At 34.5% G+C, this 20221-nt stretch overlaps 1 protein-coding gene across 1 annotated transcript in view; it reads right to left on the bottom strand.

Moving 5' to 3' along the window:
• The window catches only part of PLXDC2 (plexin domain containing 2), a 463678-nt gene that overhangs the window by 140972 nt on the left and 302485 nt on the right, over positions 1-20221 (bottom strand). Inside the window, exon 5 of the mRNA XM_032167336.2 lies at positions 2327-2449. Within this exon, the coding sequence (XP_032023227.1) occupies positions 2327-2449 (123 nt within the window). The remainder of the gene's footprint in view (positions 1-2326; positions 2450-20221) is intronic.

Below are 20221 nucleotides of genomic sequence, written 5' to 3'. Positions count from 1 at the left end.
ACTCCGTCTCTACTAAAAAAAATATTAAAAAATTAGCCGGGCGTGGTGGCGGGCGCCTGTAGTCCCAGCTACTCCGGAGGTTGAGGCAGGAGAATGGCGTGAACCCGGGAGGTGGAGCTTATAGTGAGCAGAGATCACGCCACTGCAGTCCAGCCTGGGTGACAGAGTGAGACTCAGTCTCAAAAAAAAAAAAAAAAAAAAAAAAGTGTACTGTTTGCACATGCTAAGTATTATATTATGTAACAGCATAGCTCTCTCAACATTTGCTGATTTAAAGTTTCTAACCTGCTGCTGTCTTCTCCAGAGAAGTTTGCTTTCCTAAATTGTTGAGTTTCCAATCTTTAAGTATCCTGTCAGTGATTCTAACCAAACTTGAAAATATTTCAGCAAGTTGTTGTGGTATTAAAAGGGCTTCGTGAAGAGCCTTAGGGTGTTTAAAAGTGTTTCATTCATTTAATAAAACACAAGTTTTCATTATCATATTGTTTGAACTCAATATTCCTCAATATTCGATTCCTATGGAATAAGTCATTACACAGAAGATATTTCAGTGGGTAAAAAATACATGCATTCTTGAGTATTAATACTTTCACAATTCTCAGAAATAAAACTCACTTTACATATGTAATTATTTTTATTCATTCATTGAATAATTATTTAGGATCTACAGCCTAAATAATAAAGTGTCTATGCAGGGTACTGGAGATAAAATGATTTCTTATAGCCACAGTCCTTGTTTTTAAAGAACTTAGAGTTCAGTTGGAGTAGTATACATCCATTTTTAAAAATCATTCAAATACAAGTAAAATTCAAATATTAAAAGCTACCTAGGAACAAGGTATATGAGAATATATGAAGACAGACTTATTTAATATGCTTTATGATTTTGATAGCAACAGTATAAAAACTTGGTCATTAGAATCATGTGCCCATGAGTAAATGACCCTAATATCACCTAGTGAATGTCGGAGCTTGGAAAATAGTCACTGTTCGCTAAATCAGTTATTATTTCCATAGGATAGATTCCCAAGGCAATTTTGTATGGGAATCATAGAATAAGTTTCAGGAAAGTTTCTGGCCGCAGTTTTGCCTCAAGAATACTATACTTACAGTCCACTTGCACATCCTTGGGCGTTAGCACCTCATGAGTTTTTAAAAAATGGAAGAGAATATAATAGTTCTTAAAATAATAGAGATGAATCATTATTGCGGCTAACATTTAGAGTTACTTAATATTGGATCATACGTTGGTGTTACTCAGGTTGTTCAAAGTGTATTTCCTAAGGTGAATATCTAACTATGTTTAGTTTCCTCATTGTTCTATTTTGACCTGTAAAATGGCTTTCATCACACTGGTCAGGAGATGGCTCTTAGCAAAGTGATCATATTTCTCCAAGGCTACAGCTACCAGCAAGTTCATTCCAACCATGAGCAAATTTCTTCCTTGATCATCAGAAATAAGACAAGAGTAGAAATAACTGTGTTCACCCCAAATGCTTGTATTATTTGCAGGCATAAAATTGTCTTTTGAACAAATAAATATCATTTTTGAATGATAAATACACAGAAAATTCTATATTTAATCGTTTCAATATAAACTCTTTGCTACCTATAATTTATTTTCTCTACCAAAGTTACAGCTTTCAATAAGATGTTGAGATGAAAATTCATTTATGTCTCCAAGACCTTGAATTTTTCGCTTCGATTTTGGCACCACTTAATGATATATTCTAGTTTTTTCTCTATTTTATATGTCCCAAAAAGTAATAGCAGGGATATATTGCTCTTGGTATATTTGACAAATCTTGACAGGTTCTCACTCATTTTTTAAAGTCAAGAAAACTTTATTTTCTTCAGTTGAACTATCCACAACTAACTACTTCATACTTTTTAAAATATGTGTTCATCTTATTGATACATACAAGTCATAAGTTCTGGAAATTTAATGTCAATATATTATGCCACTTGCCTCAACTGGAAGATCAGAACTAACAAAATTATTCTTATTTCCATTTTTTTCCGATGGGAAAATTGGAAAACTGACTTATTGAAATAGCATCAAATAAATGCATTTGCTTTGTCTGAGGTCTTGTCTACAGCAACTCATTTTTATTGTGTATAGTAGATGTTAATAAACGTGTTGAATGAATGAATGCCATTTGTGTACTTTATAAATCTTAGCAGTATAACATTTGTCATATCAGACCATTTGCATCAAGCAGTTTACACACTAAAAAATAAACAGTTTACAAAAACATTAACATGAATCAGATGCTTGAGGTTTAAAAACATACATGCAGCAAAAAATATGCTACTCAACACATACCATTATCAAAATATCTGACAGTTGAATTTCTGGATACACTGGGATCGAAATTTGCCATTAAAGGTGCTATGTACTGTGTGGCTGTTAGCATTCGATGTACAACTTCTCCGGTGTATATGAAACCTAGAATTAGAAAAATAGGAAACATATTCAGAAAAAGAAGCCCATACAAAATTATGATTAAAATAGTTCCAACTCAATTACAGTCAAATTATGAAAATAAAATGTCATGGTAGCTGGAAAAAAAGGAACAAACTTAATATCTTAGTATCTAATTAACAATACTTGGTCTGGATTAAGTAACAAAATCTCATATAATTTGGTAGAACCTTGCAAATCCAAAATCTGTAACATGTACAATTTTAATTGGGGGGAAAGTGACTATTATCTGGATGAGATTATTAGACTAAAAATGCTAATACAGTATTATAAGTAATTCAAATATTCAATTTGCTATTATTAATCCCTTGTTATTTTAACATTAGCTTACCACACAAGTCCTTTTAATTAGTGAATTCATTTTCATGATCTTTATGTAAGCTACCATCTCAGCATAGGAATTTTAGAAATGACATCTGGTAAAATGCAGAATATGTTTTGATCCTTTATTTTTCCTTGAAAGTTGAAAGGGGGCTAACCACCCATGGTGAAGTTTTCAAATTGTTGGTTTGCTCAAGCCTCTATATTATCAGCATGCTATCAAGAAGATAAAGTCTGTATGTTTGCAGATAAGGTGGTAAAACATTGACAATGCACAAATGCCTCTCTATTTAGAGATTTAATCAATGCCAGTCTATTCTAGCAGTTGGATAATGAGAGGGAATTTATTATGGAGAACTTTGGCTTTGAATTAATTTTCAATAGCTCGTATGTTACAAGTCTAACCCACTTTCAATTATTCACACTAGGTTTATTTACTTTGTGGATTATCCATGACAAATTGTTAATCCTGTGCTGGCTTCTTGCCTTCAAGGTCTTTAGCTGCCTGAAAGGAGAGTCACCTCAGGGATTGCTAACTAATTTTAATATTAATCTAAGAAATACACAATTGAGATTACATATGCAAATGCACACACACAAATAAAATGCAAGGCAAATTATTTGTGACAATGCAATTGTAATGTTTGGGCAGTCATGAGTTAATTCGATACCCGACACTAATATAAATCATTTTTCTACTTTCACAAGAATTAATAATATTTAAAGCTCAAAAAATGTTAAACTTTGATCACTCATTTTATGGTCTGAATAAATATTTCATTGGCAGATTGCAGTCTTCATTGTTTCAAATTCCAAATTGTGATGTCTAGGTAAGTTATTGCAGAATTAAACCTGTAGTTATTTACTTAGAAATTAATTTCTCTCTTTTTGGCAATATCTTCTTTCCTTTGACTACCTTTTAACTTTTCATCAAAAGCATAATTGAACTCTAGCTATTCATCTTAAAAAATTTTTAACTGGAAAAATCTTCAATGTGTACTTTTATCATCATGACTTTTTGTTTCTTATATGACTCGTTTCTTATTTGCCAAGCACTATCTTTCAAAATAAGTACCTGATGCTTTAAGCAGAATTTTGTACATTTGTAATTTCACATAGCTCAAGCATATTAAACATATTATGGTGATATGGTCATTGCTTTTATTATATTTCCTTCTAGATTTTCAGAGTCATATTCCTAATATTCAAAGTGCAATATCACATCCTTAACATTATAAACATGAAGAGTAACTGTTTTCCAGGGTCTCTATATTTTCTCCTATCCTCACCAGCATGCATTTATAATTTATCATTAAAATGAATACAAAAATTCTATAGATACCATCTCTTAAGAGAAATGTTTGAATTAGACTCTGAAAGTGTTATTTCAGAGAAAATAGCTCCAAGTAGGTTATTTTTCTTCTTTATATTCTCCAAGTACAAATAGAAGAAACTGCTTAACTTGGAGGATGGAGGGCAGTTATTCAAGGAAGGAAGGTAATTTTAAATAAATACAAAATCCATTCTCCAAGACAACTTTGTAAGAACAGCAGCAATCCCTAGAAATACACTGTTGCAAAATGTAAGAGCATTGATGATTTCAGACACTTCAAACTTACTGTTAGTATTTAAATAAATAAGATATATATACTTTCCCCTCAATGTTTCTACATAGATTTGCCAAGAAACTGCTCCCACTCTCAATAACCCAGTTTTCAAATCACAGAAACCATTAACTGTTATTTCTTTTGATCAGGAAAATGTTTCCCATATCTACAATTTATCAGATGTCAAACGTGAAATTTCAAATTGTTTCCAAAAACTAAGTAGAAATATAGAAGAATTTGTTAACTTGTAAAAGCCATAGATATGGTTTTTAATTATTTTATTACTAGAATATTAAAATAAGTTATGTTACTATGAGTATTATGGTTGCTACAACCACAATGAACAAGAAACTGCTACCACAATTACTAGCATGTCTGGCACTACTACTATTACTACTACCACTATTAGTACCACCACCACAAAGAATTAATATGAAAAAAAATAAAAACCCCAAGAAGGAAAAAAACCCTACTACTCTGCAAAATGAGTTTAATTTTACTAATTCAGGGAATATTGTTTGTTTTTCTTGGCCATATTGAAAGTTAATTATATCACTATCTCACATCAGTTTCTAATGACCAAGAAATAAAATTCTTGACTTCTTGGTGAAGCCCATCTAATGATAGGCTTTACCTAGTTCTCCTGAATTTTCTAGATTTTAAAAATATCACTTCAGTAGTGGTTAATAATTGAGTGGAGAGAAAGCTTACAAGCTTTCAGGGCAATGTAATTAGGTGTTAAATCAGAAGGAGTTATGAAAACTAATGCAACAAAACTCCAAAGCTTTAAAGGTACTCATAGATACCAACACCCCGTTAGACATTTACTTCTTTTCTTTGGCTGTTCTGGGCATTCCCAGCTAAAGATTAGATAGATAGATAGATAGATAGATAGATAGATAGATAGATAGATAGATAGATAATTTTATACATATATATGTGTTATTTTTCTGGTCCTTCATGTTTTGGGGTAATTTAAGCAACATGTTTGTTTGTTTGTTCATTTATTTATTTATATTTTTATTTTTTGAGATGGAGTCTCGCTCTGTTGCCCAGGCTGGAGTGCAGTGGCACAATCTCTGCTCACTGCAAGCTCCGCTGCCCGGGTTCAGCCATTCTCCTGCTTCAGCCTCCCAAGTAGCTGAGACTACAGGCGCCCTCCACCACGCCCGGCTAATTTTTTGTATTTTTAGTAGAGAGGGGGTTTCACCATGTTAGCCAGGATGGTCTCGATCTCCTGACCTCGTGATCTGCCTACCTCGGCCTCCCAAAGTGCTGGGATTACAGGCGTGAGCCACCGTGCCTGGCCGTTTTTATTTTTATTATTATACTTCAAGTTCTGGGATACTTGTGCAGAACGTGCAGCTTTGTTACATAGGTATACACATGTCATGGTGGTTTGCTGCACCCATCAATGCATCATCTACATTAGGTACTTCTCCTAATGCTATCCCTCCCCAAGCCCCCCACCCCCTGACAGGCCCCCGTGTGTGATGTTCCCCTCCCTGTGTCCATGTATTCTCATTGTTCAACTCCCACTTATGAATGAGAACATGCAGTGTTTGGTTTTCTGTTCCTGTGTTAGTTTGCTGAGAATGATGGTTTCCAGCTTCATCCACATCCCTGCAAAGGACGTTAACTCATCCTTTTTTATGGCTGCATAGTATTCCATGGGGTTTATGTGCCACATTTTCTTTATCCAGTCTATCATTGATGGGCATTTGGGTTGGTTCCAAGTCTTTGCTATTGTGAATAGTGCTGCAATAAACGTATGTGTGCACATGTCTTTACAGTAGAATGATTTATAATCCTTCAGGTAGATGTTTTAACTATTTTATTTACACGTCTTTGTAGCCATTTGAAAAGCTAATCATACAATGTCTCCTTTGCTTACTATGTGATTCTACTATAAATAGCACTCATCTGCTCATCTGCCTTTGCAGAAAAGTGGTCATTTATGCAGATAATTTTGGACTGAGAAAGATACCTTCATTTAAAAGAATCAAGTAAGAGAAGCAAACATATTTTGTTCTTTGAATCTCAAATAATAGTGAATGCATGGCCACTTGCTTTTGCCTTAAGAACTAGTAAAACCAGAGTCAAATTCTGAGATCAGTTGTAATCAACAGCTTTGTTCTTGTACCTTGAAAACTTTCCTTGGGCTGCTTTCTGCAGGTGGTCTCTAGTCATATGAATAATCTGTTTTTACATCTGTAAGCCTCATCAAGTCACTTGGGGGATTCTATCATTGTAGGTCTTGTCATGAATAAATCCCATTCAATCTTTATAGATGTATTAACGATAACTATGTATTTACTAATCTGAAATATTATTCTGATAATGGTGAAATTTACCAGTACCTATATAGGCCTTCGCTAATTACATTATTTTCATTTTTTTTTTTTTTTCTGAGACAGCGTCTTGCTCTGTTACCCAGGCTGGAGTGCAGTGACACGATCTTGGCTCACTGCAAACTCCGCCTCCCAGGCTCAAGCGATCCTTCTGTCTCAGCCTCTCGAGTGGCTGGGATTACAGGTGTGCACCACCATGCCCAGCTAATTTTAGTATTTTTAGTAGAGACATGGTTTCATCACGTTGGCCAGACTGTTCTTGAACTCCTGGTCTCAAGTGATGCACCTGCCTTGGCTTCCCAAAGTGCTAGGATTACAGGTGTGAGCCACTGCATACAACCTTCATGTATTTTCTTTATTGTATTCTTGCACTAACTTTAAAAAGAATAGTGGTGCAATTAGTATTATTTCCATTTATTAAATGAAGTATTTAATAAGGCCAGGTAATTTGCCTAAAACCACATGGCTAGTATAGGTCTTGTGATTCCAAATATTATGGACTCTTTACAATATATTTTTGCAGTCATTATGTGTCCAGCCTTACAACAGGTATATTAGAAGACAGAAAGTTAGGCAATATTATTTTTACTTCTCTTGAGGTCATTTCTAAGGCAATCACTCTAGAAATGCTGACAATCCCCATAAACAAGTTAAAATTGCCACCAGATGACAGTTTCCACAATTATCCAGTAAGTCCTCACTTAACATCCCCAGGTTCTTGGAAAACTGTGACTTTAAGGTAAAATATGTAAGGCAACAATTTCGGCACTGGCTAATTGATATCAGTAAGAATTAAGTCCCTGTGGTATATTTCTGGATACAAAACCTCACCAAACTTCTAAATAAATTGTTCCAAAAACACTTCTAATGTTAAATATTTAAATAAAATTGAGCTCTACATACATTTAAGAAAGGTTAATAAAAACAGATAAGATAATTATTTATCCAGTTATTTTGGTTCTGGGTCACAGGTGGCCTGAGCGTTTTCTGGCAGCTAAGGGAATGAGGTAAGTACCAACCCTGGACCAGATGCCGTCCCATCCTAGGGCACATTCCCACATACACCCACACTCAATCACATTGAGACCATGTCGACATGCAGTAAATGTGCACATCTTCGGAATGTGGGAAGAAACCGAAGTACCCAGAAAAAGCCTACACAGACATGGGGAGAATGTGCGAACTCCACACAGAGAGTGGCCCTGGCCAGGAATCAGTTTTTTGTGTTTCTTTTCTCATCAACATTGAAGAATGATGTTGAACAGAACAACTTTATTCAAGGATCTGCTATATACTCCCCCTCATTGGATTTTGTACTTAAACAAGGAGGTTGAGGAAGAAAAGACCTGTTCTGTCTGTGTGAAAATTCCAGTACCTATGCCTTACAGCAGGGTGGTGGCCACCTCAAGTCATGCTACTTTTATTGTCATACCAAAGCCTCTGTTATTTAATTCGAAGATTTCATAAATAGATTTATATTATATTCTTCTATTGCAATCCATCAAATGAGACGTAAATTGACATAGAAATCACACACGATGAGATAATTCATTTCCTAGTAGAATAAAATGATTTCCTAGTGATGTGACTAAGTTACTTAAACTCTGTGTACCTCAGTTACCTAATCTGCTAAATGGGAGTGTAAAGAGTCAATACTATAAGACGAATGCTTAAAAGTTTGCAGAAAACCAATAAATCACTTAAATTTGCTCAAATTTTTACCCCTTGAGGCCTTTTCTATGAAGTATTTACAGGTTAATCTTGGACTTATGCTAGGAGATTCATATAACTTTAAAATTGTGATTCAGGCCTAAATGTATGACATGTGTCTATCTGCCTTATTCTTGTTTGACTTAAGGTACATTATTGATCCTAACTACAGCATAACAGATAACAAAAACCTGAGTGTCCAAAGTTCTTAGTTTGATATATTTCTCCTTACATTCTGATGGAAAAAGCACTTTGTAAAAATGTTAACCTCCTACTGGTTGCAAGTGGTTGTTTTGTTTAATTGGAAGTGTCATAGTAATAAAGGATGCACAAAGAAGCTATAATTGCTTGTGAAACACTCCATAAAACTTGAATGTGCAAGGTACTCCATAAAATATTCTACTTCATCATCTTTAAGTTAATATTTTGGACCCAAAAGGAAAGGTTGGAGTTAATGGGTATGCCTGCAGGGCATTGAGCATTTGTAGTTAAGTGCTGTCTTCAGAGTGCAAATGATAATGGTATATGTCATCTTTGTTATGACATATGTACTGTTATCTCTACACATTAATCAAATAGAACTGAAATTTATGATCTTTTGTCTATAAGGATTTGAAGACGCACTTCCTCATCGTGATCTCTCACTAATCTTATGTATATTCCACTTCTTCTATTCATGAAGAATTGAATTATTTAACTGCGGGTTTGCAGTTATTGTCAACAGCTCAGTGTTGGTGGTGGACAAGTTGCTTGAACAACTTGATGAGGTCTCAGAACAATTCAAATTATGTTTTGCAAAAGTTCTATTTTGTAAGTCATGATACATTTCATATACTATAAACTACCTTCTTTAAAACAATTACTTGTCAGATTTTTATACAAAACCATGTGTGGCAGCAATTGATAATCTGAAAATTAAAAGTTGTGGTAAGTTATTTGGTAATGTAACTGTCTGCCAGCTACTACAGTACAATGACAGGTTTTATGTAACAGACTTCCTCTGAATAAAATTGGTGCTAGGAGACCACATAGTTCACTATGAGGATATTGGCTTGTATTTGCAAACTAGACGGTTAATAAAAAAAATGAAGGGAAGAGATAGAAGCATTCAGAAATTCATGTGAGTTTACTAACCACTGGTTCCTAGGAAGAAAACTATAATATTGTCAATCACCAAATACTTTCCCTTTACAATTCCAACCAGCTGTCAAGTTAAAATATATCAAGGGTTTTTTATATTAAAATATATCCATCAGTTCTTAGGAAGCAAACTATAATAGGGTCAATCACCAAATAGTTACCATATTTATACTTGTAACCAGCTGTCAAGGTAAAATACATCAAATAGATTTTGTATACAAAATTAAAATATATTTACATGTGTTAACATATATCACAGGTCATAGACTCCTTAATTTTATTGGCACCATTGGGGATTATAAACCACAACAAAACCATTCCTTGGGGGGGAAAAAGCAACAAGTGACAACTCTGTTATCAGCTGCAAATTATGTTCATAAAATTACCAATATAAAAATTTGTGTTGACCATATAAAGAGGCTCTCCCCAATTCCAGAAAGAACAGGAGCTGAAATGTGTACACAAGCGGGGAAGATAGACAAAAAACAAACAAACAAACAAAAGCCAAAAATCAAAAACCAAAAAGCCCAAACCTTCTTCCTGAATTTTCATTTTGAACTAACAACAAAACTGTTGATTTCAGTTCTTGTTTCCTCCATCTTGTTCCTCAAAGAAACTGATGTAACATGTTCTTAGTTAATGTTAATTCCTCCTAGTGGTCACTGTCAACAGCTCCCCTCCCCACCTCCCTAAATGCTTCTGATTATCTAGGATTTCTAGATATGGGTTCATCCAGAACCATATCTAGACTGCAGACTATGCATGCCAACCCTTGCAGTTTTATAGTACACAAAGTACCTGGCTTTTCATGGAGACATTGAACTGGCCATCAAGTTTATTTCCTCTATCAAAATAGAACCAAGTAATATTTCAAAAGCCTTAATCCTGCAGGTAGAGTAATGGCAGCAATATGGCAGAACAGGAGTTTCCAGTACTTGTCCACTCTCAGAAAATCAATTTATACAACCATCCATGGACAAAAATACCTTCACAAAAACTAAAAAATCCAGGTGAGAGATTATAGCACCTAAGTGGAGCCCAGAAATAAGAAAAGATATATTGAAGAAGGTAGGTAAGAAAATTTCACATTACCCACATCAAGTCTTCTCCAAGCCTATGCAACCCAGTGCAGAGAAATATACCCTCCAGGTGAGTAAAGTGAGCAGCACCAAGTTTTGCTGTAGACCCCAACACTCGCCCATCCCAGTGAACCCCTTCAGGCAGGCCCCTAGAGGCCTGAGCTCCAGGCTGGCCCATGTGACTCCAGACTCCAGGCCCACCCCAAAACCAGGCCAGCACTTGCAATCCTAGGTTCCAGGCTGGCCCCCATGGCTCCAGGCTCCAGGATGAATGATGTGGCACCCAGTACCAAGTAGTTTGGCCTTCACAGACCTAGGCTTCACATAAGCACCTGTGAACCCTTGTGCCAGGTTGATTCCCATAGACCCAAGATGTAGGCCCAAACTCATTGACCCAGGATCCATGCCTGTCATGCAGACCCAGACACTAGGATTGCCCAGTTAATCGAGGCTCCAGGCCTGCATCTGCAGACCCAGGCACCAGGTTAGCTCCTGTGGACCCAGGCAGTAGGCCCACCCAAATGCTGATCCAGCCAGCCTGCCCAAAATCTCCAGAAGTAAGCCTGAACATAGACTTTGTCAGCCACTGGCACAGAATTTCTGGATGGACTGAGTGGTGAAGGACATTCTTTGTCAACATCAGTATATAAAGACTGAAAGAAGTGCCTACTTCTTCAAATGCAGATTACACTACCAATGCAAGGTAACAAGGCTCACAAATAATCAAGGAAACATGATAGCATCAAGAAAACCAAATAAAGTACGCATAACAGACCTCAAAGAATCGGAGATCTATGAACTGCCTGACAAAGAAGTAAAAATAATCATCTTGAAGCTCAGTGAGCTACATGAGAACACAAGTACAAAACTAACTGATATCAGGAAAGCAATACATGAATAAAACAAGAAGTTTAACAAAGAGATAGAAACTATGAAAAAAAGAACCAAACAGAAATTCTGGAACTGAAGAAAACATTAACTCAACTGAAAAATTCCATAGAGAGGTTCAACAGCAGACTTGTTAAAGCAAGAGAAAGAATCACCAAGCTTGAAGACAGAACATTTAAACTTACCTGGTAAGATGAGCAACAACAGAAGAATTTTTAAAAGAGTAAAGAAAGCCTACGGGAATTATGAGACATCATTGAGTTAACCAATATATTCATCATGGGAGTTCCAGAAGAAGCAGAGAAAGAGAAAAGGCAAAAGCTTATTATGCATAAACAATAACAGAAAACTTCCCAAATCTGGGGAGAGAAATGAACGTCCAGATTCATGAAGCCCATAGAATCCCAAGTAGTTTGGACATAGAGAGATCATCACAAAAACATGTTATTAACAAACTCTCTGAAGTCAAAGACATAGCGAGAATTTTGAGAGCAGCAAGACAAAAATCTACTCATGATATAAAAGGGAAGGTTTGTAAGGCTATCAGGGTGTTTCTCATCAGGAACCTTATAGGGCAAAAGAGAGAAGAATAATAAATTCAAAGTGTTGAAAGTAAACCAGCAATGACCAAGAATACTATAACTAGCCAAGTTGACTTTTACAATGAAAAAGAGAGACAGAATTTCCCAGACAAACAAAAGTCGAGGGAGTTCATCACCATTAGGACTACCTCACAAGAAATGGTAAAGAGAATCTTTAAGTTGAAATGAAATGATAGAAACTAACAACATGAAAATATATGAAAGAATTAAACTCACTGTAAAGGTCAGAATGCAATCAAACTCAGCTATTCTTATATTCCAATAGTGCTCACAACTCAGTTTTAACTCTAGTATAAAAGTTAAAAGACAAAGGTATTGGAAATATAGCTATAATAATTTATTAATGAATATCTAATAAAAAAGATAAAATTGTGAAATCATCTACAAAAAATATGAGAAGACAAGTTAAAGTGTATTTTTTCTATGTGGAGGAACTTACGTTGTTACCAGTTTAAAACACATGCTATGACTTGAAGATGTCTTATGTAAGCTTAGCGGTAACCACAAAGGAAAAATTGATGGTAGACATAAAGATAAAGAAATTAAAGCAAATCACAACAAAAAATTATCAAATCAAAAAGAAAGCAACAAGAGAGGAAGAAAAGAAGAAAAGGGCTATAAAATAGGAAACAACAAAATGGCAATAGTAAGTCTTTACCTATAAATAATTGCTTTAAATGTATGGATTACATTCTTCAATCAAAAGACATATAGTGGTTGAATGGATTTTTTTTTAAAAGATCCAACTATATGTTCTTTACAAAAGACTTAACCGTAGCTTTAAGGACACTCATGCTGAAAGTGAAAGGATGGAAAAAGATAGTCCCTGCAAATTGCACCAAAAGAGAGCAGGAGTAGCCATAACTATATCAGACAAAAGAGATGTTAAATCAAAAACTGCCACAAGAGACAATGATAAAGATATCAATTCATCAAAAGGACATAAAATTGTAAATAGTTATGCCCTCAATATTAAGAACATAAATATATAAAGCAAATATTAAGAGAGCTAAAAGGTGAAATAGTTCACCAATACAATAATAGTAGAGGACTTCAATATTGCCACTTTCAGCAATGGATAGGTCATCCAGACAAAAAAAAAATCAGTAAGTACACAGAAAACATGAACAAGACTGAAGATCAAATGAGCTTAACAGAGATATACAGAAAGTTACATCCAACAGCAGCAGAATATACATTCTTCACAAATGCACATGGAATATTTGTTAGGATAGATCCACGTTAGGTCAAATAAAAGTCTTCACAGATTTAAGAAGATTTAAGTCATATCAAGTATCTTTCCAGACCACAATGAAATGAAATTAGAAATCAATAAGAAGAGGAAAATTTGAAACATTTGCAAATATGTGAAAATTAAATAACATAGTTCTGAACAACCAATGAGTCAAAGAAGAAATCAATAGTGAACTTAAAAGATATCTTGAGACAAACAAAAATGCAAATATAATTTTCCAAATGTTATGGGATGCAGCAACAGCAGTCCTAAGGGGTAAGTTTAGAGCAATAAATGCCTACATGAAAAAAAAAGAAAGATTTCATAAAAGCAACCTAATATGACACCTCGAGGAACAAGGAAAAAAGAACAAACTAAGTTTAAGAAAGGATATAATAAAGAGTTAGCAGAAGGAAGGAAATAAAAAAGATCAGAATATATATGAATGATATAGGGACTAGAAAAAATAATACAAAAGATTAATGAAACTAGGAGTTGGGTTTTTTTTTGAAAAATAAACAAAACAGTAACTTTTAGTTAAACTAAGAAAAAATAGAATAATAAAATTATAAGTGACCAGGTGCAGTGGCTCACGCATGTAATCCCAGCACTTTGGGAGGCTGAGGCGGGTGGATCACCTGAGGTCAGGAGTTCAAGACCAGCCTGACTAATATGATGAAACCCTGTCTCTATTAAAAATACAAAAATTAGCTGGGCATGGTGGCATGTGCCCATAATTCCAGCTACTCAGGAGGCTGAGACAGGAGAATTACTTGAACCCAGGAGGTGGAGGTTGCAGTGTGCTGAGATTGCACCATTGCACTCAAGCCTGGGCAACAAGAGTGAAACCCTGTCTCAAAAAAGAAAAAAAAATTATAAGTGAAAGAAGAGATTACAATTGATACCACATAAATATAAAATATCAGAAGAAACTACTATAAAAATTATATGCCAACAAATTCGATAACCTAGAAGCAGTGTATAAATTTCTGGAAACATACATATTACCACGTCTAAACAGAACAGTATAGAAACACTAAATAGAATAGAAAATATGGATAAAAGAAACCAGAACAAAAAACAGAATAGAAAATCTGAAAAAACAAATAACAAGTAAAGAGACTTAATCAGTAATCAAAAACCTCCAAACAAAGAGATGCTCAGGACCTCATGGCTTTACTGGGGTAAATTCTACCAAACATTTAAAGGATATTTAACACCAATACTTCTCAAAATCTTCCAAAAAAATTGAAGAGAAAGAAACACTTGCAAACTCTTTCCTCATGGCCAGCATTACCTGGATACCAAAGTCAGACAAAAACATTACAAGAAAAGAAAACTACAGGTCAATATCCCTGATGAATGTAGATGCAGAAATCCTTACCAAGATAATAGAAAATCTAGGCTGGGCATGGTGGCTCACGCCTGTAATCCCAGCACTTTGGGAGGCTGAAGCAGGTGGATCATGAGGTCAGGAGATCGAGACCATGGTGAAACCCCATCTCTACCAAAAATACAAAAAATTAGCTGGGCGCAGTGGCGGGCACCTGTAGTCCCAGCTACTTGGGAGGCTGAGGCAGGAGAATGGCGTGAACCCTGGAGGCGGAGCTTGCAATGAGCCAAGATTGTGCCACTGCACTCCAGCCTGGGTGACAGCAAGACACCGTCTCAAAAAAAATAATAAACAAATAAACAAAAAATAATAGAAAATCTAATTCAACAGCACATTAAAAGGATCACTCCCCACGATCACATAGGTTTTATCCTTGTTTTAACATACACAAATCAATAAATGTGATATACCACATTAATAGAATGAAGATTAAAAATTATATGATCATCTCAATATACGCAAAAAAGCATTTGACAAAATTTAACATCCTTTCATGATAAAAACTCTCAACAAATTAGGTATAGATGGAATATAACTTAAGATAATAAAGAATATGTATGACAAGTCCACATATAGTATCACATTCAATGAGAAAAAGCTAAAAGCTTCTTGGGATTAGTAACAAGATAAGGATTCTCATTCTTGCCACTTCTATTCAATATAATATTAGAAGTTCTAGCCAGAGCAATTAATCAAGAAAAAAGAAATAAAAGACAAACCAGAAAGGAAGAAATAAAATTTTATTTGCAGATGACATAATGCTGTATCTACAAAACCCTTAAAACTCCTCCAAAAACCTGTTAGCATTAATAAACAAATTCAATGAAAGTACAAAATACACAATAAACATGCGAAAATCAGTTGTGTTTCTATACACTAACAATGAACTATCCAAAATAGAAATTAACACTCTTACATACGACAGCATCAAAATTTAAAATATTTAGAAATAATTTTATCCAAAGAGATAAAAGATCTGTAAATGAAGCATTGGTGAAAGAAAATTAAAGAAATCACAAATAAAAGGAATGATATCCTGTGATCATAGATTAGAAGAATTAAAAATTAAGAATATTAAACTTTCCATGTGACCCAAAGCAATCTACATATTAAATGCAACTCTTATCAAAATCCCAGTGGCATTTTCAAAGAAATAGAAAAAAAATCATGAAATTTATATGGAACCACAAAAGGCCTGTAACTGCCAAAGCTATCTTGAGCAAGAAGAACAAAGCTGGAGGCATCACACTACCTGATTTCAAAATCTACTACAAAGCTACAGAAATCAAAACAGAAGGTTCTGGAATATAAACAGTCACACAGACCAAAGGAACAGAATAGACAGCCCAGCCCTAAACCTAAGTGTTTATGGTCATGGATTTTCAACAACTGTGATAAGAACACAATGGCTGAAAAGGTAGTCTCTTTAATAAATAAAGTTAGAAAACTAGATATCTGCAAGTAGAAAAATAAAATTGGAGCATTATTTCACACCATAAGCAAAAATCAACTCAAAGTAGATTAAAGACTTAAATGTGAGACCAGAAACTGCAAAACCATTAGAAGAAAACACAGGGAAAATGTTTCCTGACATTGATCTGGGCTACACATATATATACACATATATATATTATATATACATATATGTATATATATACATATATACACATATATATATAATATATACATATATGTATATATACATATATACACATATATACATATACGTGTGTATATATGTATACACGTATATGTATATATGTGTATATGTATATATGTATATACGTATATGTATATATGTATATATGTATATGTATATGTATATATGTGTGTATATATGTATATATGTGTATATATGTATATATGTGTACATATGTGTATATATATGTGTGTATATATATATATGTGTGTGTATATATATATGTATATATGGGATGACCCCTAAAACAAAACACCAATGGACAAATGAGATTTCATGAAACTGAAAAGCCTTTAAAGAAAACAATCAACAGAGTCAAGAGAAAACCTAAAGAATGGGAGAAGATATTTGCAAATTACATATCTGTTAAGGGGTCATTATTCAAAATATATAAAGAACTCAGCTCATAGCAAGAAAACAACCCAATTAAAGAATGGACAAATGACTTGAACAGACATTTCTCAAATGAAAATACACAAATACCCAATAGGTACATAAAAAATGCCCAGCATCACGAATCATTAAGGAAATGCAAATAAAAACCAGAATAAAAGATCATACATTCTGGGATGACTATTATGAGCAACATGAAAGATAACAAGTGTTGACAAGGAGGTGGAGAAAGGAGAACTCTTATACATTGTTGGTGGAAATGTAAATTAGTATAGTCATTATGGAAATAATGCAGAGGATTTCCACAAAATTAAAAGTGGAACTACTATATGATCCAGCAATTCCACTTCTGAGTATATATCCAGAGGAAGTGAAATCAATATGTGGAAGGGATATCAGAACTTCTATGTTCATTGCAGCATTGTTCACAATGGCCAAGATACAGGATCAACCTAAGTGTTCATCAGTGGATGAATAAATTAAGAAAATGTGGTATAGGTACAAAATGGAATACTATTCATCCTTTAAAGAGAAGGAAGTCATTTGTGTCAACATGGATGAACGTGGAAGAAATTATGTTATGTGCAATAAGCCGGTCCCAGAAAGGCAAATACTATATGTAGAATAAAAAAAGTTAGACTCATAGAATCAGAGAGTAGAATGGTGGCTGCTAGAAGAGGGGGGGATAGGGTAAACAGGGAGACATTGGCTAAAGGGTATAAGATTTCAGTTTTTCAGAATAATAAAGTTCTGGAGATCTCATATATAGCATAGACAACTATTGTTAATAATATTGCACTGCATACTTGAAATTTGCTAAAAGAATAGATCTTATGTGTTCTTACTATAAAAAAGTAACTATGTGAGGTGATGGATATATTAAGCTTATAGTGGTAATCGTTTCACAATGTATATGTATATCAAAACACTATATTGTGCATCTTAAATATATACAAATTGCATTTGCCAATTATATCTCAGTGAAGCTGAAAAAAAGTCAATACCTCAAGAAAATAAAAACTCTTACTCCTACATGGGGGATAAAGAGAGGGTTGCTTTGAATTATTTACACTCCTAGACTAAAGATACGGACATCCTGTTGTCTAATGCTGGAGTCACATGCTGCAGCCAAATTATAGGTGAGAGATCGTCCCCAGGACATGAGGTCTGCTTGGTCTTTGGGTAGACTGCCCTGTGTTTGTGAAGCGTCTGTCTTGAATCCACCTAATACCTTTGACCATGCTCCCTGCAGGCAGCCTTTCTAGAAGACAGTTATTCCGCTTCCATGTTTGTGAGTGTTGGCTCCCCCTGGAATTTCTGTCTAGGTTGACCAGAGCCTACATAACCCATCTGGGATAGATTCTATCTAGAACAGCTCTACATTATCAGCAGGGCTTCCATCCTGGTTCTGTTCTGCTCTAGAGAGGGAAGCTCATGCATTGTTCTGCCTTTCATTTCAACCACAATGCCCCCAACCTAACAAAGATAACAGTCTTTTTCCTTTTTCCCTTCCTTTTCTTTAAGAGATGGGGTCTTGCTATGTTGCCTAGGCTGGAGTTGAACTCCTGGGTGCAAGCCATTCTCCTGCCTCAGCCTTCCTAGTAGCTGGGACTACAGACATGTTCCACTACACCCCATTTTGTCTCTTTCTTTTCTAAGGACTTAAAAACTATCATTTGAAATCCATTTTTAAAATGTCCAGAAACAGCCCTGGAAGGAAGATGCCCATATAAAAAGAGGGGGCTGCCTTTGGATAGGAGTCCTTCTTTCTACATCATCATACCTTATTGTACATGTTGAATATTCTATAGTAAATCAAGCCTTATTTTAAAAATCAGTTCTGTCTGAAGTAAAACTATTACATAGCAGGAGAATATCCCTTTCAGATCCTTGCCCAAAATCCAGCCTCTGGTTTACAAAACAAATTTTATTGTACAATTTTGAAATAATTACACTTTCCCAACTCTCATTCTTCTGGAAATGTTTTTGTTTTCCATGATTGTTTACACATTTCTAGGAAAGACAGAGATCTCATGTCTGAATTTTACCAGAATCCATCCAAATCAGACCACGCAATGTCTTGAATGTGCTGACAATCTCTTCATTGTCTTTCCCTTTTCATGGCAAGGTAAATCCCATTCATTTAGATAGGAAAAAAAGCTAAAAGGGAGTAGAAGAGCTTTGCTTTCTCAAAGACAGCCATCTGCATTGTACCAACAGTCCCAAATCAAGAGTCTACTCCTTCCTTCTTTTTTTTCCACCCAAATACCTAATGTATCCCAATAATTTCTTTAGATGGTTTGGTTTTTAATTGCCTTAGCACTTATCTTATAGATTCAAGCTAATGTCATATCCTTATATATCCAACCTAGTGTTTTATATATATGTAACACATATATATGTTATATATACATACATGTTATATATACGTATCTATAACACATATATTATATATGTTATATACACGTATATACGTGTATATAATATATATGATATATACATATATAATATATATTACATATGATATATACATATATAATATATATTACATATGATATATATACATATAATATACATGTTATATATACACATATAATATATATTATATATAGAACATATATATTTATGTTTTATATATAGTCCATGTATATACTATTAAATATATGTGTATATATGTATACACAAATGTACAAATGTATGTGTATATATGTAGTGTTTGTATAATAGGTTGTGTGTATGTATAGCACATATAAAATATATATTATAAATATTATATATGTATATGTTCATTTTTCTCTGCAAGGAGTAAAAAGGTAGTGGAAAGGCTCACATTTGAGTTCTCCTTTCTGCCTTACAAGCTGTATGACCTCATGTCATCACTTACTCTCACTGAGTTGCAATTTCCTCTATAAAATGAGGCTGAAACTAATCTCTTTACATAACACCACTGTGTACATTAATCAATTTAATAAAAAGACAACATAAATTCTGCTGCAATTGCCGAAGCAACACAAATGTAAGGAGCATTGCACTGAACTCTGACATCCTTCTAAAATCAGAGCTCTACAGAGTCTCTCTCTATAGCTGCGTTGATTCCTCTCTTTGCTCTTGATCTTTGCAGTCCTATGGTCAGGCTCAAACCTCTGTGATATTTCCACCCTTATTGAGACATGTGCCCTTTTGCAATCTCAGAGTTATGATCGTGCCTACATTTTCTCAGATGTTTTAGTAGTCTGGTCCCCCAAGGTGATGGTATACAATCTCTCTATCCAGCCCTTCCTCCAAGACTACAAACAGGTTGGATTTTGCTCAAGCTTTC

The sequence above is a fragment of the Hylobates moloch genome, unplaced genomic scaffold, assembly GCF_009828535.3.
Source record: "Hylobates moloch isolate HMO894 unplaced genomic scaffold, HMol_V3 SCAFFOLD_2, whole genome shotgun sequence".
NCBI classification, from domain to species: Eukaryota; Metazoa; Chordata; class Mammalia; order Primates; family Hylobatidae; genus Hylobates; species Hylobates moloch.
Note: the sequence above shows the minus strand (reverse complement) of the source record. Positions and strands in the feature narration are given on the sequence as shown.